At 35.0% G+C, this 22,794-nt stretch overlaps 2 protein-coding genes across 2 annotated transcripts in view; both read left to right on the forward strand.

Moving 5' to 3' along the window:
• LOC136801405 (katanin-interacting protein-like) overlaps nucleotides 1-22,794 on the forward strand; it is a 118,779-nt gene extending 95,985 nt beyond the window's left edge. Inside the window, exons 28-41 of the mRNA XM_067058041.1 lie at nucleotides 981-1,145; nucleotides 1,468-1,639; nucleotides 1,754-1,869; nucleotides 2,886-2,947; nucleotides 3,589-3,754; nucleotides 4,106-4,175; nucleotides 4,640-4,721; nucleotides 5,208-5,272; nucleotides 5,820-5,930; nucleotides 6,749-6,888; nucleotides 7,315-7,416; nucleotides 8,287-8,447; nucleotides 21,305-21,405; nucleotides 22,138-22,794. Coding sequence (XP_066914142.1) covers nucleotides 981-1,145; nucleotides 1,468-1,639; nucleotides 1,754-1,869; nucleotides 2,886-2,947; nucleotides 3,589-3,754; nucleotides 4,106-4,175; nucleotides 4,640-4,721; nucleotides 5,208-5,272; nucleotides 5,820-5,930; nucleotides 6,749-6,888; nucleotides 7,315-7,416; nucleotides 8,287-8,447; nucleotides 21,305-21,405; nucleotides 22,138-22,175 — 1,551 coding nt within the window. The 3' untranslated portion in view covers nucleotides 22,176-22,794. The remainder of the gene's footprint in view (nucleotides 1-980; nucleotides 1,146-1,467; nucleotides 1,640-1,753; nucleotides 1,870-2,885; nucleotides 2,948-3,588; nucleotides 3,755-4,105; nucleotides 4,176-4,639; nucleotides 4,722-5,207; nucleotides 5,273-5,819; nucleotides 5,931-6,748; nucleotides 6,889-7,314; nucleotides 7,417-8,286; nucleotides 8,448-21,304; nucleotides 21,406-22,137) is intronic.
• Nucleotides 13,692-15,386, forward strand: LOC136801402 (uncharacterized). Its single transcript, XM_067058038.1, has 2 exons — nucleotides 13,692-14,403; nucleotides 14,826-15,386. The coding sequence occupies exons 1-2, from the start codon at nucleotides 13,890-13,892 to the stop codon at nucleotides 15,185-15,187; spliced, it is 876 nt and encodes a 291-aa protein (XP_066914139.1). The 5' UTR covers nucleotides 13,692-13,889; the 3' UTR covers nucleotides 15,188-15,386.

The raw sequence follows: 22,794 nt of genomic DNA on the forward strand, positions 1-22,794 counted from the left end.
ATTTTATATAAGAGGGAGGCTCAATTTGAGCAAATGATTAAGAACATTAACAACAATTCCAGCTTCGGAAATGGTTCAGGAAATGCTGTTTTTAAGCCCCTTGAGTCATATATTCAAGAATAAGAACAGCGGAGCCCCAGCCCAAATTTATTTGTTCTTTTAAAAAGAAAAGCGTGTCATCATACAATTCTTATAAACGCTCACAAGAGTTTACATTCAAGCAATTTGTCAGACGTAATTACACGAGATTGATATCTGATCTATTGAAGCTGAAAAAGTTGGCATGCGCATGCGCAATGAGTATTTGTGGGGACCAGTCTTCAAAACCGTAGCCTATCCTTATCTAAACACGCGATTTTTTCACCACTCTGTAGTAAACTGTTAATGAAGGAATAGTGTCGAGGAAAAAGCCATGTTCGTCTGGTATATGTAATTAAAAACGACGCAAGTGTCAACATTTCAAAATAAGAGATCTTATCGGAGTTTTTGATTTTTCTAAAAAAGCGATGCATTGTGGGATTTCTTCGGGAGTATTATTACAATAGAAATTCCTCATAAGAAAACGAAATGTTGAAAAAGAAATTGAAAAGTTACATGGAAAAGTTACATGGAAAAGGTCATTTATGTAAAAGATGTCAAACATTTCTAGCGTCTGACATAATTATGTAAATGCATCCAAAAATTGAAACCAACAAAAAAGTGACGTCACTTTTCATTAACTATACAGAGTGCAACTCCTGCCTCGTTTCAAAACCAAGTTGATTAAGTCCTTCAAGTCTTCCAGAGTGTTACTTTTATAAATAGAGTAAACTTTTATGAGCTCCTCTGGGAATCAATTACCATAGCAATATTTTGAAAACGAGGTAAGCGTTGCTAACTCATGGCGTAATTTGTCAAAAAGGTCTATCTCATTAAAAAATATCGGATGAAAAGTTTAATGGTAGTTGAATGCATACATGAATACATTTTTTTCTCCACAGACCATCTTGTTCACAACAGATGAGGACATCTTAGAACTTGTCAGTGAAAATGACGAACTTTACGTCATCGATTCTGCAGAGGATGAGGATCAATTAGCTGCTTCTTTCGACCTGACCAAACGACCTTCAACTGGCAATGAAGATGAAGAAGGTGAAAATGAGAAGGTAAGTGTGACCAATAACTGTTTTTCTGCTTGTATAGTCCGTCTACTATAACATGGTGAATCGAAATTTAAGTACATGCCTCTTTTTTCCACATTCAAAAACAATAAGAATAAAGTGCTTGTAAAAAGAGGTTATCCAGGAGATAGTTGACGGACTATACCACCGGACAGTTTAGAGTTCCGCGATTGACGAGTATTCTAAAGCAGCAACACCAGGTTTCACCGTCTTTTCAAGTTGCGTTCTGCTCATAAATAGGTCATAAATAGCTTGCCTCAGCCCTCCTTAAAACAATCGAAAAACTATATTTTTCAACCATTTTCAGGGTTCCGCCAACCGCCCGTTCACGGCGCCCAAAGCACGTGACACGAAGGCGTTCAAATCACATGGTGGTGGTGGTCAACTCATCAAGACCATACAAGAAGAAGGATTGGATTCTTCTGATGCGGAGGATAATGTTAACGAAGAAGAAGACCCTGAATTTGTAGAATGCCAATGTAAGAGAATTTATACATGTCTTTTTTATAAGAACAAATTATATAAGAACATAAGGCCTCGATGGCCAAAATATTAAGAACAAGTTAAGAACAAGCTTATATTCTTTTTTTTAGCATTATGTATCTTTTTCACTGGAACATGGGGCGATCATCATTACCTTGGTCTCACCGGCCTTGAAGTGCTTGGCCACACTTTCGAAGCAATACCTATTCGAATGGACATGTTAGAGGTGATAGTTTCGTTTTTTAAATTTTATTTGAATCGTCATTCATTTTTATCCAATAAGTTTCATTCAAAGGTGCGCTCGTCCGGTTATACGTTGTTGATCTTTTAGACTGGAGTCGTTTATAATGCATGTAATACAGTAGTATAGGCGTTATATGATAATACGACTATTGTTACGGGATTTAGTTTGTATAAACTAAAATTATTCCCTCCGTTACTTTTTTTGCTTTATTTCTACTATGTTTAAATTAGTCGTCTAGCGTGCTAGACTATTGATCTTTCAAATTAAGATCTCGGATCTTCCTTTCTTCTTTTACCTTAATTAATTAACTTATCATAGCTTATTAACATTATTCCATAATAGTTATCGCTCTATCGTATAGCATATACATAACGTATATGTTATTGTATGACTGACTTTAGATTCAAAAGAGTGCTCAATCCAGAGCGTTATCATCGTTCAGAAATGAACGAAGAAACTTTTTTTCGTAACACTTAAAGTTTCCTGCTCTTTCAAGCATATAATATAACGTATATGTTGTGTATAACACATATTATAAGCGACTCCATGCTATCTTCAACTATAAGTTTATCGTATTAGTGACAAGTTTTCAAATTCTTTAAATCTAAAGCCAAGATTATTCTCAAATATCACCAAATCTTAGCCTCGTGTTCTATTGTTTCAGACTGTCTTTTGAGCCTTCCCTCAGAATCACATGTTAACCATACAAGAGAGAAAATGTATCGAAGGTATTCTACGGCTAAGGTCGCGGGGCTGCCCATGCGGGTCGTCACCAAAGGCGAAATGGCGTTGTCTACTTTGCTATGTACGGGAAAAACACCAAAACATCGTATAAGCAAAGTCGACATAATGCCGTACGTCAAATATCGAACTTGCTTTCATCCGCCATTACTTGCCTTACTCGCCATTTCCCTTGCCACTTTAACCGAAGAATTTCTTTTAACGGCTACCCGTATAGAAAATTCCAGATACATAATCTCGCTACTATTTTTATACAGGCAGTACCACGTGATTTGAATGACCTTGATGATTACGATGATGATGACCGCACCCTCGATAAGTAAGTTTTATCATTGTTTTTTTCTTGAGGTCTTTAATATTATATAAAGGGAAAAGAAGGCAGGGCTGGGTGGCAAGAATTTAGCACCCCCTCTCAGTTTGACAAACCTTTAGGAAAATTGTGACCAAGTTATTTTCAACGGGTAATTTTCCTGACCTTTTTTACCTCGACACAGTAATCCATTTTTATTGCGTATCTTTAAAAAAAATCTTATCTCTTCAGGCAAACCTTCTTGACTATTTTAGGAACTTTTATAGGTTTTGAAGAAAGTGAATGCAACCATCAAATAGGCCCCCCAAAGCGGTTTTCGTGATGGCGTGATGGGGAGTTTTTTCTAACGTGATTACGCGATTTTGAAAAAAAAATTAAGATAAGAGGTCAAAATGTGATCGTGATTTGAAAGATTTTTTGAGTCGTGATGCGTGTTTTGGACTTTTTCAAAGGGATGCGTGATTATCCAATTTTTTTGCTTGTTTTCGTGACCGTCATTGAAGACAAAAAAATGCGTGATATCATGATCAGACTAAACTTTTCTAAAAACTATTTTCTAAACGGAGTGAATGTGTCCTGCTAGAATAAAATATGCACCCAATATTCCTGGACTGGTCACACTCACAATAAATTTTACAAATATTTTACAGGCTTTTAAACGGAGTGAATGTGACCATGTCAGACGAGAACATGTGGATGATCCCTTACGAAGAGGGAAACGCGCATTACTTGAAAGTCAATTTCAATGAACCGACCATTGTTACTGGGCTTCGTATTTGGAATTACAATAAATCGCTTGAAGACACGTATAGAGGGGTGCGTTAAAATTGCGTCATGTATTTTTTTTTGCATTTATATCTTTCTTAATTCAAACTTGTTTTTAACCGATATCATTGATATTTCGAATGTCTCTGTTGATCAGATTTTGAAATTAATTACCTGTTCGAGCTCAAATTAACAAACTTTTAAGAACATTGTGTTTCCAATAACAAACTTCTTTGTCTTGGATGATAAAGGGTAGTAGGACTAAAACTGAAGCTTGTTGCCGGTTGGAAACTGTTTCATAAATTTTACGTAATCTATCTTTTGATTTTTTCAATGTCAAATTTCTTCATCCCTGGATACCCCAAGTTTTAAACTTCTTCCAATTTTCGTTTTTTTTAACAGGCACGAGTGATACACGTATATTCAGATGATAAAGAAATATCTCCTGAAAATGGATACTATATTCGTAAAGGTAACCTAGATACTGTAACTGTATTTGACACAACAAACCATTCTTACAAATATATTGATCACTATTAAGTTCTGTTTTCAAAAAATTGGCAGTGTGCGCATTCGCCCATATAATGCTATATAATGCTATTATAAAATGTAAATTTCTTTTGGAACTAACTTTATTTGGCATACTTGTCACGACTTGGATAAGATTTAAAACGATTTGTCCGGGTTTAGCCAAAATAAGACATCTTTGCTGAGATTTCTTAACAATTTTCTGTTCAACTGTCAGTCTTTTCACTGCCAAATTTTCAGATTTACGGATCGTTTTAAGTTTGTAATTTTCTTTCACATTTTATTTTGTTATTTGACGAAAATATCTTGACTTTGAAAAACAAGTAGCCAATAAAATTTAGAGGTTCTGCTAAGGGAATCTTTTGGTTGAATTTCATTTTTGGTTATCCCTTTAATCATATTCTAAAGGTCCTGGTCACTGCCATTTCGATTATGCACAAGACATCATTTTCAACATAACGCAACAACATCAATCACATCAAATTGCAAGGTTTGCCAATTTAGCATTTTTCTTGCTTTTTTCATTATGATTGTTTATACGATTTTTAAAGCACTCTTTCAATAACATATCCAAAATCAAATCCAAGAAAGGTTGATAACTTGTCATTTACTATAGCATACTCTTTATATACCAAGAAGAATTTATCTTTTTTGGTATTAGATAGTTGGCGCTCTGTAATTCTTTTTTCAAGGGGAATTAGATTTTCATCGAATAAGGGAGCGTATCGAATATCAGAGCGTCATTTATGAGAGTTTCTTGTTGACGGTAAGTTTCAATATCATCGAATAATGGAGCGTATCGGATAGTAGAACGTCGAATTAGAGAGCGTCAACTGTAGTGATGATATACTGGGGACTGGGAACGAGATATCCGAAACTGACAGCTCGTATTAATGAGCGCAGGAAATATTTCAGTGAATCATAATCAAATATATATCATGTATTTTCACAATATCTTCTCTTTTCACTTTTCTAGCAATCGGAAAGTGAATTTACGGAAAGTTGTTGACGAGTACGAAACTGTTGTCATGCCACGTGGATGTATCTTTTCATCACAACATTTTTGACATGTTACCATGTCTCGAAGTCGCCTTCCCTGAATTCATGATATGCACCACTGCAATGACTTCATGAAATCATCAGTTTTTTTCCACCCAATACGTCACTTTTTCTATTGTTTAAGTGACGTATTGGGTGGAAAATTTTAAAAGTTTTCAGAAGACTCTCCAGTGGGGCATATCATGAATACAGTTTCTCCCATTAAACATCCTTTCATATATACCATAATATTTCTCCCGTATACAGGGTGTGTCCGAAATAAATTATCCTCCCTCTTTGATTCGATATTACAGACAGTAGAATAGAGATTTTTCAAAAATTGTTTTGGAATCGTTCAGGGGAAGCCTAACTTAAATTTGATTCATTAGTTCAAACGTTATGTCATTCGTGTTAGTTTACCCCCGGAACCCGGGAATGCCTTGACCAAGCGGTCATCGCTCCTTAGATTTAAGTCATTTTTGTTAGTTTTACGCTTCCAAATGATATCAATCTTCTTCCTTAACCACCACCATCGTCATCATGGCCACAGTCGTTTTTCAGATACGTTTGTTATCATCATGGGGTGATCAATATTACATTGGTTTGAATGGTATCCAGATTTATGACCAGTATGGAGATCTCATTCAGTTGACCGACAACAGTATCTTTTTCATCTGAAATTAAAGACCAAAAAAATTCTATAATAATCTTTCTATAATTCGAATCTCAATAACTCGAATGTCTCCTTAAGTCGAATATGTTTTATGGTCCCTTCTGTTTACAATGACTTATAAACGCTATTCTATATAACTCGAAATTGCCTTAACTCGGTCAAATTTGCGTTCCCCGTGCGTGTTCGAGTTATGGAGACTCCACTGTACTTGAATCTTCCTATAATTTAAAGTTACTTTCAGTTCCCGTCAAAAAGGAAGGCTCCTAAAATTCTTTTTATAATTCGAACCTCCCTGTAATTCGAACAAATTAGATTCTCCGTTCGAGTTCGAATTAACGAGAGTCAAATGTATTTTGAATTCGGACTTTTTTATCAAATAAATGGATCATTTATTTTATAACCATGTGTGAAAAAGGGCCTAAAATCGTTGAAAATCAGTATTACCTTTTACGAAATACTGAAATCTTAGGCCTAAGATTGTTTTTAATTTCTCCTTCACGCGCCTATCCTATAGAGAAATTACCTGCATACCTTATCGGGGAAAACTTCGTCTGGAAAAAGTGACGAAATTTTGGCCAAGTGACGAACATTTTTCCCCGACGAAAATTTTCCCCGGCCTTAATGCGTTTACCAACTACCAGCAAGTGACGAATATTTTTCCCCGACGAAAATTTTCCCCGATAAGGTATAGTTGGTGGCCTTTTTTATTGCTAAAACTAGCAAAGCTAAATTAAAATTACCATAAATTCACTAATATTTATAGCTTGTTGAAATTTCTCTTTAACACTGACAACTTTCTAATGTAGATATTACAGCATATCCGCATAGTTGTAACGTATTAGAAGCCGTCAAAGACGACTTACGAACGCCAGATAAACTGGTTGACGACGTCAATGATACGTATGATGGTCGGCATATGTGGCTTGCTCCCGTTTTCCCAGGACAAGTAAGTATATTTTTTGACTACTGATAACAAAAAAGTTTTTATGATATCTTTGGATCTACATTGATATCTGGTAATTTTGGTCCAACCTTGTACGAGATTTCTTATAAAATGTTGATCAGTATTTCTCACTGATAACATCTGCATTTGAAATAAAAGTTATATGCATTACCAATTGTCTCCTCTCCAATTCTCTTATACAAGTTCGTAACATATTGTATGCAACTTATAAATCGAATAAATTATTCTTTTACAGTAAACTCTCTAATTCGAACCTCTATTATTCGAATCTCTGTAATTCGAACTTAAAACATTGGTCCCCTCAGCTGGAAAGAGGTTAGAATACTCTCCGTAATCCGAGTCATTCTCTAATTCGATAATTATTTTTAATCCCTTGAAGTTAACTGTATCTACATCGTTCTCTAACAGCCGAACATCATTTACATCGTGTTTGACGAGCCAATCACAGTCTCCATGCTCAAAATTTGGAATTACAGCAAAACACCCGTAAGAGGTGTCCGACAGTTCGGTGTAAGTTTATCGTGTTTATTCAAATTGCTTTTAACACTGATACAACTTCTCACGTCTCAGTGAAGTACCTTATCGGGGAAAACTTTCTTCTGTCCGACAATTCGGTGTAAGTTTGTCGTGTTTTTTCAAATTGCTTTTAACACTGATAGTAGGGTGAAATTTGTTAATTTATTTTTACCCTTAAAAATAGTGCTTTTCAGCCAGAAACAGCTATTTTGTCCACTTTTGCACTTTTTGAAGCTCAAGATCTCGAGTTAGGTAGAGAAATCACCTATACTCGCAATATATCTCTAATCCTCTTTTCTAAGCTAAAATTTTCATTAAATTTCGACCCTATGATTTTTGCCTGAGACCGTCATATTTGTCCGAAAAACACACCAAAATGTCCGAAAAAAAATTGGAGCCTATGTTATTTTGATTCCCCTACCCCTTACCTTTCCAAAAATGTATAACAAGTGCTTTGATTAAGACAGTCAAGCGATTTTACGAATTTCCCCCTACTATAATACAATTTCCCACGTCTCAGTATTTCCCCTTATCGGGGAAAACTTCTTCTGTTCGGCAATTCAGTGTTCGTTTATCTTGTGTTCTTTCCTTTCAAACTCTCTTCATTAGCCTAATTTCAGTCCGTATATTTTGTATTGAAAATTGTTTTGTTTACCCGTATAATGTCCTGAAATTTATTATTTGAGTTTTGACTTATTTAACGTTTCGCCGCTCCTGGGCAAGATATTTTGGAAAATTGCATAAAAATAAATTTATTAACTAATTTATGAGTTGTAAAATAATTCCGAGGGATGCGCCGCCCCACCACCACCACCTCCGGTAACAGTTACGACACGATAGTAACAAATTTCGCCCATCTTTCAGGTGTTGGTAGACGATCTGTTGGTGTACAGTGGAGATCTACCGCAACCTGCTCTCTTTTCCCGCGGCATCATACCAGGTGTTCAAGTTCCCGTTCAACATCACACCATCTTGTTCTCTGACACGGAGGATATTGCGCTCAAGGAAAAAGCCTTCTTACTCAGGTAAGTGGAATGTTGGTAGAGAACCTTCGATTAGCGGACACTTTAAAGGGCGGTTACCTCTGATAAGCCGACAAAATGTTTTCCCCCGGCTGTTTCTTAGTCAAATCCTTATAAATAAGTTTCCAAAAGGCGGACAGTTAATTAACGGACACTTCAAATAGCGGACAGTTTCTTTTGTACTAAATTCCCAAAAACCTATCATTTTCTCTCATCAGGCATCGAGGGTCATGTCCCCAATTATGACATTAAAATAAAAAGATAGAATAATAAAAAGAGTGTTTCATTCAATAAGAAGTCGTACGATGATTTTTCTGAAACTGCTTTTTCAAGGCTTTCGCTTGTTGTAAACCTGATCAAACTTTCGAAATATTTTGGGCATTTCTTACGATTCAACAACATGTCTTGTTTGAATGATCTTTTGTTGTGTCCTTTAGTGACTTTGTATCTCAAGAATTTATTTAAGAAATTTTAGGTTTGTCACACCTTGGAAGGGTCTAATTCTGAATTCTGAGTCTGTTCATCAAAAATTTCGAATACCTCTTATTAACGAACATTAACCTGTCTCTAATTTGAGGTTTCGCTGTAAGAAGCTAATCATGCGGCTATAGTGCAAGGGGTCTTTGCTTTTGCTTTTAATATTACTTTTAGCAGGGCTTTTTAGATCGATCATAAGTCTCGATTAAAGACAGAAAAATATTGAAGTCTCAGTTTGTCCAAATGAGGGAATTTTCTCTGGTTATATTAAGCTTTGTTTGTAGTCTTCTCCTTGACCTTTGGATTTTAAATTTCGCTGAATCAGCGTTACGTCATTGTATAAATAAGGCAAGTCTAATCTTGTCACAAAAGTACAAAGTACAATAACAGTTTATCGCACCTTTATAGAAATGTAATTATATTATAATACCCTGCCAATTACTGATGTAATTACAAGATAATTTGTACAATGATTTGTCAGTAATTAGCTGGTGAAATCACCAGTGGTTGCTATGTGACGGAAGTGTTAAAAATTTCATGACTCGCAAACCAAGCCTCTACCGAACCGAACGCCCACAGGCGATTTTTACGTTTTTGAAAAATGCTTTCGGTTAGAGAAATTTTGTGCCTCGCCTAGTACCATACTTTTTGCTATGACTTTAAATCATTAAAAACGACGGAAGGGCTCAAATCGTAACTTTTCCCAACAAATTCCCATCATTCACTTGCTTTAAGGGCTCTGACCATAGTGAATTTTTCATAATTGCCGTGTTTAAAATGTGTTTTCTGACTGATGTAACCAACAAAACTATGGCATGTTATACATTTTCTGTTAGACAAACTATTGCTGAATTAGAAAATTCAAAAATCGCATTGAAAAAATTTGATGAAGAAGAAAATGAAGACTTTTGCGAGGAAGAGTATTTCAACTTTGAAGAGCTTAGTTTCGGCGAAGAAAGAACATTTTGAAAAAATTTTCGCAGTAGATGGTGTATCTTTTACCGAACAATAAAAATTTTTGCGGAAAGTTTTTGTAAATGCTTCTTTGTCTCGAAATCTTTAAAATAGTGGTTTTTCATCAATTTTTCATCTGGATTTTGCTTAAAAAAACAGTCATAACTTTTGACACATCTTTTTAGAAAAATTTTCCGCAAAATTTGAAATAGTTCAATTCTTTGTGGACAGTTTGAAAAAAGTTCGAAACAAAAAAGTTAATTACCCATTAAAACTTAGCACTTTTTATAAAAGAAGGTGATGCAACATATTATTAACGTCTTTTTAAAGTTCATAACGTCATTTTTGCAATTAAGTTCTTAATTACTCTTAAGGGGTTTGATTAAAAAGCAATTTATAAAGGCAATTCTTTGTTAAAAGTGCTAAAGAATCTAAAACATTACTTTTATGTTCAGATACTAAAATCAATTTTCTGACTATGGTCAGAGCCCTTAAATGATTTGTTGTATAAAATGTGATTAAATGCTATAGAGAGGCACTGGAGAAAAAGAACGTTTTAAATTGCAAATAAATGACCTCATTTGTAAACATTTTCTTAACTTACATAAAACAAATCAAAAATTGGTCACAATTGGTAATTTCTCGAATTTCTAAACCAAAAGGTGAGGTTATTAATTTATAAATTAACAAAGGTATTAACCAAAAGCTGCTGGGAGTTTACACCTTATAAGCTGTACAACCTTAACTCCTTAAATTTGCCTCAATCACTACCAGAAGGGCTTTATGTACACGTTTTTTCTTTAAGCAAAAACTATATAAGAACATAAGGCTTCGATGACCATAGTATTAAGAACAGGATGAGAACATTTTAAGGCTTCATGGACTCGAAAACAGCCAATTTCTTGGAAAATGGACAAAAATACTCAAAAAATGGCGAAATCAAGAACATATTAAGAACATTTTTAGGCTTAAAACTCAAATAGTTAAGAACATCCGAAGGCTTAAAAAATATTGGATGTTCTTATAAAAGAACGTGTATTTGCACCTGAGATGACTTAATGCCACCTTTAATAAACATGGACAGCTGACCACGGACCCCATAATTAGTTTCATTAAACATCCTCATTAAACAGTGGAAACAGAAATCTGGTATTTAATTTGAGGACCCAAAGGATTTGAGCGTGTGAATAGTCTCCAGTGATTCGTTAATACAAATCATTGATGTCCAAATGTCCAATGATCTGTTATTGTTTATTTCGCACTTTGAAGACCAAAATTATTCTTTTTAAGAACAAATAATTTGTTAGTTTTTGATTTCTAATATAATATTTGAGATTTAATCAATACAGATATTTTTGCCAACTAAAACGTTTTAATTCAGGCAATGCGCGGAATTCGCAATTTTGCAAATATACCCTCAGGTGCTTATTATACACCAAAACAGAGCTTCTGACAATATTCAAAATTACTTCGTATTTTCAAGGCTTGAATTACACTTTTTTATAAGAATTAAAAACTTTTTCTCTTAGGTTCCAAGCAATAACAGGATAAAAACTTTTTGAGCTTTTTATAAGAATCAGTAAAATTTTGCTGAGGCTCGGCTGTTCTTATTTTTTTGTCACTTTGAGCCTCAAATATACCTTTAAATTTCATACCAATCCACGCAGAATTTCTCGTAGATTCTAGAAATGCAATAAAAGCAAGCAAAAGTTTCTGTACCAAAGTAATGGTTTTTTGAACTACTACCGGAAATTGAGTAATTCTAAGCTTAGTATTGTTGATAAGTTGTTCTTATTTAATGACGATTTTAAGCCTCGTTGTTCTTACAAAAGTGTTCTTATAAAAAAAGAGTGCAGCCTTGAGACCACTTAAGGATTTTTGATAGACTACTCTTAGGTTCCAAATAAACGGGGGAGGGGTTCGAATAAACGGGGTGTTTGGAAAATTTTCTAGATTTTAATAAACGGGGGGGGACCTAATTGCCGGGGGGGGGTTGGAAATTGTACTTCTGAAACCCAAAAATAAGGTAAAAATAGGCTAAAATCAGGCTATTTAGAGCAAAATAAGGGGCCTTCTCTTTGACAGCTGAAAATATTCTTAGAGATTAATAAACGGGGGGTCCTAATAAGGTCCGGGGGGTGGAAAATTTTCGAAAAATTAACAAGCGGGGGGGGGGCGTTTATTTGGAACCTAAGAGTAAAGTCAGTATCGTCAAAAATAACCTAAAAGATGTCTTTTTCCACCGGAAAAGGGGTCAGACTAAAGTTATTGTTTAGGTTCTTATTTTGTGGCAATTTAAGCCTCATATTTACCCTCGGGTGAATTAAGGCATGTCCCAAATATATTTTGCTTGACGCGCACCGCTTCCCATTATTCCTTAACTCTCATATATAGCTCAAAACAATCGTATCAACGAGAGGATTTCAAAAATTGCTGGGTCAAAAATTTACATTAATTAAGTCAATCTGAAGATATCGGTCAAAAACTGATTTTGACGTTATAAAATACATCGAAAAAACACGTCATGGGTAAGATTCAAATGACGTCATTATTGAAAAACGGCGATAACTTCAATTCTATTAAATTTCAGGAATTTCAGTCTCAGCATTTTTCTTAAAAGTTTATATTTTTTTATGAATTTGTGCCTTATATCCCTAGGTTGTTGTCTCTGATTGGGCTGTTCCAAAAAATTTCATACAGGGGGTGAACGAACCTTTTCAAGTCAAAACAAATTTCTTGGAAATGTGTGGATACCCCCCTGGAAAATAGCAAAATTTGCAAAAAAGACCCTGGAAAAAATTATTTTCATGTCTTAAAGTGAGGTTTGAGGAACTAATATCAGTTTTTTACCCCCTGGAGACATGAAAAGACACTTCCTTAGACCTCCTGGAAATTCTTCTTAGTTTACCCCCTGGAAAAGTTCGTCCACCCCTGTATGGTTATAAAATAGAATGGCCCATTCTCGATTATGCCATTCCTTTTTAGCATTTTAACATTTTCAAAGTGCTTCAGTTTGGGAATATCGAAGGGACATAAATTAAAAGATATTTCGGTAGATAAAGAGTCGTGAATTTTATATCCGGGATTCTCCAACGTTTTCTTCCACGCTTTCAAAATATATCATTACTTTTGCGTGTGTTTAAAATCACAAGTTGTGATGGGTAGATTATTGATCGATTTTAGGTGGCAATTCTTTCAGCTATTTCTTTCTTTATTTTTTACTTTACCGAAATTTCTGATTCTTCTCCGTGGTTTTGAATGTCCGTGGTGGAGAGTGCTGGTTTTCGTATAAAGAATGTAGGCTGAACCTAACACTCTCCGTCAAAGTCTTCCTGCTCCTTTTCATCTGCTAAAGAAATATCCCGTACGTCAAATGAACGTCTCAATGACGGCCCGTTGCAAAGTTGTTTTCGATACGCTTTTTCTAAAGATTTTTTTTTGCTTCACACTTAATTTCTTTAAGAAATTTTTCTTCCTTTCAAATTCATTTGGTTGAATAGAGGATAGAATTATGAATGGCGACCTTATCGGGAAATTTGGTTTCTCTGAATCACACTCTGAAAGAACAATATATTCTTTCTACAAAATTTCCTTTTCAAAAGAAGTTAGGGTAGCGCTACTTCTTAAAGAATTAAAATGACACTTTTTCTTAATTCCAATTTCTAAAGAAAGTTTGACACTTTCTAATAATAGCACGTGTTGAGCTATTACAAAAAAAAATTCTCCCTCAATTAACAAAAAAATAAAAAAAGTTGATAGTTATTTTGATGCAAACAATTAAACCTGTGAAATTCTTTTCATTAATTTTAATGAGGAGGGTGATTAAGTTCGCTCCTAGTCATCAACTTTACGAGCGAACGATCATAGATAGATAGAATTATTTTTTAGATTACTGGTTTCAAATTTCCTCTATGATTTATTCATTACTAAATCACACTTTGACCGGTGAGGACATATGCTATAGAAAGATAGAGACTTGTTATCAAAGTGATCAGTATCAGATATAGTTGAGAGATGCGACCACCTTCAAATACATTTGAGAATTGTGTTGCAGTACCATTAACCTTTTATCGCTACCAACAACCAAACGAAGATATGTCTTTATACACAACAAACGAAGAAGTCGAATCTATCATACACAAATCATCAACCCTACGCAACCGTAAACGAAGAAAACTTACACCAACCAAAAAGAAATGTGTTCCAATATGGCGGCCATACCTTAACGAGAATAACAACACAGATTCGACGATAACAAACGCTCACATCATTAACAGCCCACCGAAACTCAAACGCTATTACGACCAATCACCGCCAAGTTTCATATTCCGACCCGTCGATATCCCGATACTAGAATGCACCTCCGTCACTGAAAAACACGACGACTACGACCGACGGACACCAGAGTTGGTCAAAATGCGACTTTCGCCGGATTGTTGGTCCCGTTACTCTTTTTCTCCGTCAAGTTCGTCTGTTGGGTCTATTGATGACGTCACAGTGTCCCCTAAACTGAAACATAACCGAAATGGTAAGCATAGTTATTCTTTTTTTCGATTTTGTCGGATAGGCTCTATTTTGATCATTTCTTGTCTTACTTTCCGTTTTCAATCACCACTTAAAAAAGCGATTCGGAAGTCAACATTCATCCTTTCGGAAAATCAAGGGACTGGAATTTGAAAGTTTCGCTCTTTTTTGACGTTTTTTTAACTAATTTTCTAAATTTGGTCCAAATTACGAGAATTTATGTCCCTGTAAGTAGGACTTTTAGACCCTGTTAGCGTTGTTTTTTATGGTTTTTCTACCCTTGAATATAAAAAAAAGAACTTTGTCTTGCACAGACTGGACATGTCTGACAGTATCCCCAGGGTGTATAGATGGTGATGTGACGGACACAGTCGCTTATTATCGGCAATTAAATTAAAGATATTTGATTTTCTGTTTTTTATTCAGGTTCACTCAAGCGTAACGAGCCATATCACGGATGCGCATCCAACCCTCGATTAAAACGTTCGAAATTTAACGAAGAACAATTAATTACCCTTAATGACATGTTTTATAAAAAGACTTATCTCTCATTACAAGAAAGACATGATTTGGCTGCCAAACTTCAACTTAGTGAAGAACAAGTGAAAAATTGGTTTCAAAACAAACGCATGAAAACGAAAAGAGATTATATCCACGCTGTTGATAAAGGCCTTGTTATCCCGCTTGAAAACCCAGGGTTACCTAAATTTTCAAGAATGCCTTCCAATTATTTTATCTCGATGCCGGTTTCGCCTGTTAAAGGACCGATACCTAAATACCAATGTTGAATTGAGAGTGAACGGATAAATAGTAATTAAAAACGATAATGTATGTGACGTGGTTTCACTCTCGAAATTAAAAATTTGTGTATCATAACGAATAATTTATTGTATTGTATTATCAAATTTTGTAACATATTCCAAATTTTTTTATAATTCCTCATAAAAACGATAATTCTCGAATGAATAAAAATTTCTAAAAATCAAATTTTCTATCTGTGCTTTTCTCCTCTCTAACATCTCTCACATTTTTTATTTTTTTGGATTTTCTGGCTTTTTTCCCTTCTTCAATATTCTACTTTAAGGGCAAAAACTTTCGCGTTTTTCGCGATTTTGATCCTTTTCCAATTCAATTAAGAAATTAAACCTGAAAAATGCGAAAGTTTTTTTTTCGCGAAAAAATAAACTTTCCTACTCAGTTTTGCACTGTTTGCTAAATTTTTGCGTGTTTTATGAGTTTTTGTTACCAAAAAAGGTAAATCTTATATGAAATCGCGAAAGTTTTATCTGCGAAATGTCGGTTGAAACCATAATTCGCTGAATTTCGCGACTTTTTGACTTCTGCCCGATGCCCTTAAAGTGATCTTATTTTGTTCTTATTGTTCGTATAGAACATGCGTGGAATCATAAATTCCCGTTTCCACGTTCATTGGGCCGCCGTCAATTGAGCGACGGTTTATTTAAAAAATCAACTAGTACTACATATTTTAAGCTGTTACAGATTGGTAAAATTAATTTTCGTCGGTCAATTTCAAAATCCTGCTTTTCCAGATTTAAGGGTCTTGTAGTAAGGGTCAGAGAACATTTGTTTGTAAATGCAACGTCCCTCAATAGAGATTCTTTTTTGTGGGTTATTTTTTCTGAAAAAAAATGCAAGAGGGCAGAAAAACCTTAAGAAAAAGGTCAGGAAAATTCAGTGTATTTTTGTAAAACTCGTCTGGGAATCCCTTTCCAGAAGGCCTTGAACTTAGTTTTTTTTTTCAATCAAGACACCCCTCTTATCCCAAAATATGTTCTTTCTGGACAGAACAATGAGGAGTTTTTTCAAAAAATCACAATGAACAGCACCACCAGTACATCATAGTCATTATAAAAAACCCCGGTCTGGCAATGTATTTTTTTCGCTTTTTGTTCAATTTTCTTTTGTTACAAATAAAAGACAAGTTGCGATTTGCATACTTTTTGATCACGTTACCAAATTCTCCTCTTGGGATTGGTTTATTTTCTAATCACATGATCAAAAAGTTTGCAAAATAAATCGATTTTGGTACGTTAGCTTTTAACAATAAAAAGAGACAAAAGCCTTCCAGACCAGTGTTTTTGTAATGACTATGGTACATCAGTCTAATGTTTATTTCAGCTTTTTCTGAAGAGCACGATAATTAGCTTCGCTAAAAAATCGGAATCATGCCGGGGGATACCCTTTTCAGCTTTTTTTAAGGGAAAAAGGGTACAATGACAATCCTGTAAAAGGTATGTGGTATCCGATATAGCGTTGGATGGTGAATGAAAATCAACAAATTTTTATGTCGTTTAGAATGTCTTTCTTGAATAGGACCAGATGGGCTAATATTTTGAGGGTGGGCTTATTTTATGACTAGAAGGTTTGTTTTGGTGTTTGCAAGCTGTTCTTAAGCGGTGCACTTGTGAAAAAGGTTGGATATTCATAATTTCTTAATTGACTATAGTTTAAAATTTCGCGCGAAAGTTCAAATTGTTTGGTTGGTACAGATTAACTTTACCCTCTGAAAAATTGGTTGAAAATTATCCAAACAATGCGATGACGTCACTTTAATTACATTTGTAACATAAAGTGTTATTCCCTTTGGAAATTTGTTTCCCTGGCCTGAGAATGACGAAATGACTTGTTTTGGTTGTTTTTCATGTCAATCGTTTGGTTACGTCATTAAAGATGCGGGAGACCCGCATCGTCTGTTTTCCGTAATACGGAAGGAGTACCGTTAAAAATAGCGAATCTTCAACCAAATCTCTTAACCCTTAGAAGCCAGAATACGTATATATACGTTTTGAAAAGGCCATTTTACCGATACACAGTCTTTTGGTCATAACTCCTGACCCCTTGAGATTCAGAGAAAAAAAATCAGCTTTTTTTGTAGCTGAGAGAAAGAGCTTTCCAACGGGACCAAAGTTGATATCTGAATCGTTTGTCCTGGTCGAGAAATTGCCTTTGAAAGAAAAAATTTCCAGAAAAAAATGATGAAATTTTTGGCCTTTTTTAAAAAAGTAAGCGGCTTTGAAAGGTTAAGAGCCAGTTTTTTTAAGAGCGGGGCAGGTCCAATAGTTTGAAACTTAGATTTTTTTCATTTTTTGATATGTTGTTAAGTACAATGAACTGAGTAAAATTCCAAAATATTTTGGTCTGAAAATCCATAATGGCGGATTTATGCCAATTTGAAGTTTTTGACATTTTTGGGCATTGCACTTAAAAAGTTTTTTGATATGGAACCATGCTTTCTCAAATCAAAATGAGGAATTGATTTTGGGTGATTCTGAAACTATGGCCAGTAAACTATACAATTTTCCAAAAAAATCAAAATTTTCAAAATGGTAGCTGGAGTTATGACGTCACAAAAACACTACAAATTTGATTTTAAGGGTATTTTAGAGCCATCTGACCTGTCCCAGGGGAGTTTCTTCTTCTTCTTACTGCTCAAAATAATATTTTCTGGTAGTTTAGTCCCTGGTCTATCCATTTGAAGTGATTGCAATAAAAAATTCAAAAATTCCGGCCCTACTGGCCCCTAGAGGCCCGAAAAGCCAATAAGGTCTCAAAAAAGTACCAACTTTAGCCCAATTTTCCTAGAAATCCCAACATTGTCTGGCCTCCAACTCTTCTGTTCCTGAAAGACAACCGCCTGGTCTCTTAGGATCAAAAGAGAAACCTATGTGACCTCCTACCATTAATTTTTTTATCTGATGATTAAAAAAAATTTTTCTTAACATCGCTCGCTCGAAAAATGACTAAAATTCGGGATATTTTGGCCCATTGGCAAACTTCAAAGGGGTCTAGGGCACTGAATTTGTTATAATATAAGGGCTATGATGAATCTTTTATATAAAAACAATGAAACTAGGTGAAAAAAGTTGTCAAATGATTTTTTGAGTTTTTTGGGCCAAAAAGGCTTTTTTTTTTCAATTTTTTGACTAGAGCTGAGGTCATTCTATTCCAGCCAGTAATTGGCAGTTAAAAGTAAATTTTATCTGAAAATCATCATATTCCTCTCATTCCTCATCACATTCCAGAAAGGTTTCTAGGAAAATCAAATATGGTACTCTTCGAAAGCTTATAGAGGCTGAATTTTCACTCAAGGCGGCTTCAAATTCCCCTGACCCCCTTTTCCCCTGACCTTATTTTGTAAATTGAGTTAAAAGTACATTTTTTGGCTGAAATTTTTGCCCAAAATGAGTACCCATTGCTACTTGATTCTTGATTTTGTGAAAGCATCCTAGACAGTTTCAAGAATTTATCAAAAGTTGGAACCTTTTCTTTTCTTTTAAAGATTAGGGCTAGCTCAAAGTCAGTTTTAACTCTAGAATCCTAAAAATCTTGACAATGTTGCTCAAAACAACAATTTTTGCTCAAGATTGAACAGAAAATGAGCCCACTCAGATAATAAAATCATGGTTTTTGGAAAGTTTCATGGGGATAGTACAAACATTCATCGAGATCTTTACCTCCTGATCTACCATTTAAGGATCAAGTCTGTCAAAATGTTCTTCTAACCTAAACTCTCAAATCTTTAAAGGTGGACTTTAACCAACCCCATAACACAACACAATTTTGCTATCAGCCTGTTTTGCTCTTAAATGCAGTTAATGAGCCCAAAGTTCAAATTATCCAAAGAGAAGGAAAGGTTTAGGAATATTTTGGACTTTTGGACTTATCTCTAAGTATTTGAGGGCAGAGAGGTTGATGGCAAAATTGTTTTATGGGGTTGGTAAAGTTCACCTTTTAAGATTTGAGAGTTTAGAAGCACATTTTGACAGACTTGATCCTTAAATGGTAGATCAGGAGGTAAAGATCTTGATGAATGTTTGTACTATCCCCATGAAACTTTCCAAAAACCAAGATTTTATTATCTGAGTGGGCTCATTTTCTGTTCAATCTTGAGCAAAAATTGTTGTTTTGAGCAACATTGTCAAGATTTTTAGGATTTCAGAGTTAAAACTGACTTTGAGCTAGCCCTAATCTTTAAAAGAAAAGAAAAGGTTCCAACTTTTGATAAATTCTTGAACTATCTATAGGATGCTTTCACAAATCAAGAATCAAGTAGCAATGGGTACCTTTTTTGGGCAAAAAATTTCAGGCCAAAAATGTACTTTTAACTCAATTTTACAAAATTAAGGGGGTCAGGGGAGTTTGAAGCCGCCTTTGAGTGAAAATTCAGCCTCTATAAGCTTTCGAAGAGTACCATATTTGATTTTCCTAGAAACCTTTCTGGAATGTGATGAGGAATCATGATTTTCAGATAAAATTTACTTTTTAACTGCCAATTACTGGCTGCAATAGAATGACCTCAGCTCTAGTCAAAAAATTGAAAAAAAAACCTTTTTTGGCCCAAAAATCACATTTGACAACTTTTTTTTCACCTAGTTTCATTGTTTTTATATAAAATATTCATCATAGCCCTTATATTATAACAAATTCAGTGACCTAGACCCCTTTGAAGTTTGCCAATGTGCCAAAATAACCCGAATTTTAGTCATTTTTCGAGCGATGTTAAGAAAATTTTTAAATCAAGATAAAAAATTAATGGTAGGAGGTCACATAGGTTTCTCTTTTGATCCTAAGAGACCAGGCGGTTGTCTTTCAGGAACAGAAGAGTTGGAGGTCAGACAATGTTGGGATTTCTAGGAAAATTGGGCTAAAGTTGTTACTTTTTTGAGACCTTATTGGCTTTTCGGGCCTCTAGGGGCCAGTAGGGCCGGAATTTTTTATTGCAATCACTTCAAATGGATAGACCAGGGACTAAACTACCAGAAAATATTATTTTGAGCAGTAAGAAACTCCCCTGGGACAGGTCAGATGGCTCTTAAAATACCCCTAAAATCAAATTTGTAGTGTTTTTTGTGACGTCAGAACTCCAGCTACCATTTTGAAATTTTGATTTTTTTTGGAAAATTGTATAGTTTACTGGCCATAGTTTCAGAATCACCCAAAATCAATTCCTCATTTTGATTTGAGAAAGCATGGTTCTATATCAAAAAACTTTTTAAAGTGCAATGCCCAAAAATGTCAAAAACTTCAAATTGGCATAAATCCACCATTATGGATTTTCAGACCAAAATATTTTGGAATTTTACTCAGTTCATTGTACTTAACAACATATCAAAAAATGAAAAAAATCTAAGTTTCAAACTATTGGAACTGCCCCAAACTGTCCCATTCTTAAAAAAACTGGCTCTTAATAAGGAAAACACAAGACTTGTTTAAAATCTGTCATAGTCATTGACCTTTTTAAACCCTGGATTATAAATCGCTATCTTTGATCGGAGTTTTTTTTTTAAATCGTGCCCGAGAAGAAACCATTGCAGTGATAAACTTTCCCTAACAGCCCAACAAGTATTCGAGAAAAAATAGATCTAGCGTCCCCATTCATTACACTGCTATTGAATAGTGCTACCAACATAACGCTTAGAAGCACATAAAAGCTCAGATTTTCAGATTTCCTTAGCACAACATACACATACGCTATAATCTCGGTCTCGGTCATTTTGAGAATCTTTGCTAATTCTTCGTTTTTAGCAATTTGAAGTTCAGACGAGAAAGTCACTTTTGGGCTAGTTGATATTTCAATTCGGGAAGGGTTTTTAAACTTCCAGGCTATCTTCTGAGCCCTATTGGACCATACTTTTGGATCCTCAGATCCTAAGTCTTATGTCTACCGTTAAAACTAGAAAACTACCCTTCTATCGTAATTCAAAGCTCTTCCAATTCGTTTGTGGTTGTAAGATTCCGTGGAAATTTCTCTTTTTTCTCAAATAAATACTATGACTATGATTGCAGCCCGAAACTTTTTTACAAAGTCGTCAAATCTTTCTGTTCTGACACACAACAGTAACCTTCTTTTATTTTTGATCTCTTTTCTTTCTCATCTCATTCAGTTCGAGTGTTTCAATGGAAGAACAAGAAGTCACTTTGACCAACGATCGATCCGTCCTCAAATCACATAAAGAGAAATTCAAGAACACAAAACCCAACCAAGGTAAGCTTAGAACCCAGTCTCCTAGTTAGTTGTTAGTACCCAGCCCCTTGATCCGTTATTTACCGAGTTTATGTATCGGAGGATATCGAGGGCGACGGTAAGTGAAATGATACAAAACCAAGTCGATAGTTGATGTACGGCTCTATATCGCCTTTGCTCACCTAAACAGACGACAGTATCTTGGTGTTTTTACCGTCGCCGAGCAAAGTGGACGGCGATTTCGGTCCTATGTCAGCTTTGCTTTATACCGTCCCACTCGATTTATCTCAAATACATAAACTCGCTTTTATGACTCTGACGGCGCTCGTAGGTGACGTTGCTTAAACGTCCATCAGATATAATAAAAAAATTGCGGAGTGACTGTGGCTAAGAGATTGAACTCCTGGATGCGAAATGAAACCACTTATTACCACTTATTTCCCATCCAGAACGCCCGCGCATGGTTTTTACGCAAACGCCGAATTGAAACTAAAATCTATTGCTAGATTTAAATTAATGCAGTCTTTAAAAACAAAGGAACCCCTAGATACAATCCGTCGTTATGATTACGGCGAGTTCTAGGCGCATTTTGGATGGGAAGTAAGTGGCTCACTTTTTCTTGTCTGGGAAAGGTAAGACATTCTACTCAATGGTAATAAAGTAGCCTTTGTTTTATCGATAGAGATTCAATTCCTTAGGTAAATTAAACAGGTTTTTAAAAATACTGATTTGTCATTTTTGAACGATTTCTAGAACTGCGTCCAATGACCTCAGTGACGTCACGAAGATGAGAAGAGCAAAAACGATTTCGAAAAGGAGATTAGGAAAGAAAGTGGAAAGTGGTTTTTATACATATATTTATTGAACCTCTCCCACTTCGTCCCTCAATCGGCAAATTGTTATGACACACTTCACCTGACGTGAAATTACAAGCATCTTTACAGAAAATGGAGGACGATCAAAATGAAAAAAACCAAAATGTAAAAATGATATCTTCTATCTAAGGATGTTAGCTACAGGCTGCAGTTTGTTGTACTTGAAAAAAGTGACGATTCCTCATAAATGAAATTTAGTTGGAACAAACTTTCACCCAAAAAGTAAATTCTTTTCGCAGCTTATTTCGCTGTTATATTCGACAAAATTTCAAAGAAGAAAATATTTGAATGAAGTTTCCAGGGGGTAGTGGGATCGGTATAAATATCAACATTTTAGATGTTTTTTTAAAAATAACTAAATTAACTCGCACCTAAATGCATAGTTCTCATTTTGGTAAAAATATGAGAAAGCTTTTTGTTGATCCCGACTACAGTCAAATCCGTGAATTTATTATCGGGTTACCTTTTGTTGACACCCTCCTGATGAAGGAGGGAGTAAAAGTTCGTCCCATGTGGAGAGCAGTTCGTATAAATT

Source organism: Clytia hemisphaerica, unplaced genomic scaffold, assembly GCF_902728285.1.
Source record: "Clytia hemisphaerica strain Z4C2 unplaced genomic scaffold, Clytia hemisphaerica genome assembly, whole genome shotgun sequence".
NCBI classification, from domain to species: Eukaryota; Metazoa; Cnidaria; class Hydrozoa; order Leptothecata; family Clytiidae; genus Clytia; species Clytia hemisphaerica.

What these genes read in the sequence shown, in the direction of transcription:
- LOC136801402 (XM_067058038.1), top strand. Translation starts at nt 13,890, where the DNA reads ATGCGACCACCTTCAAATACATTTGAGAATTGTGTTGCAGTACCATTA. An exon ending in ACTGAAACATAACCGAAATG is followed by an intron (nt 14,404 to 14,825) that starts GTAAGCATAGTT and finishes TTTTTTATTCAG; the next exon opens with GTTCACTCAAGCGTAACGAG.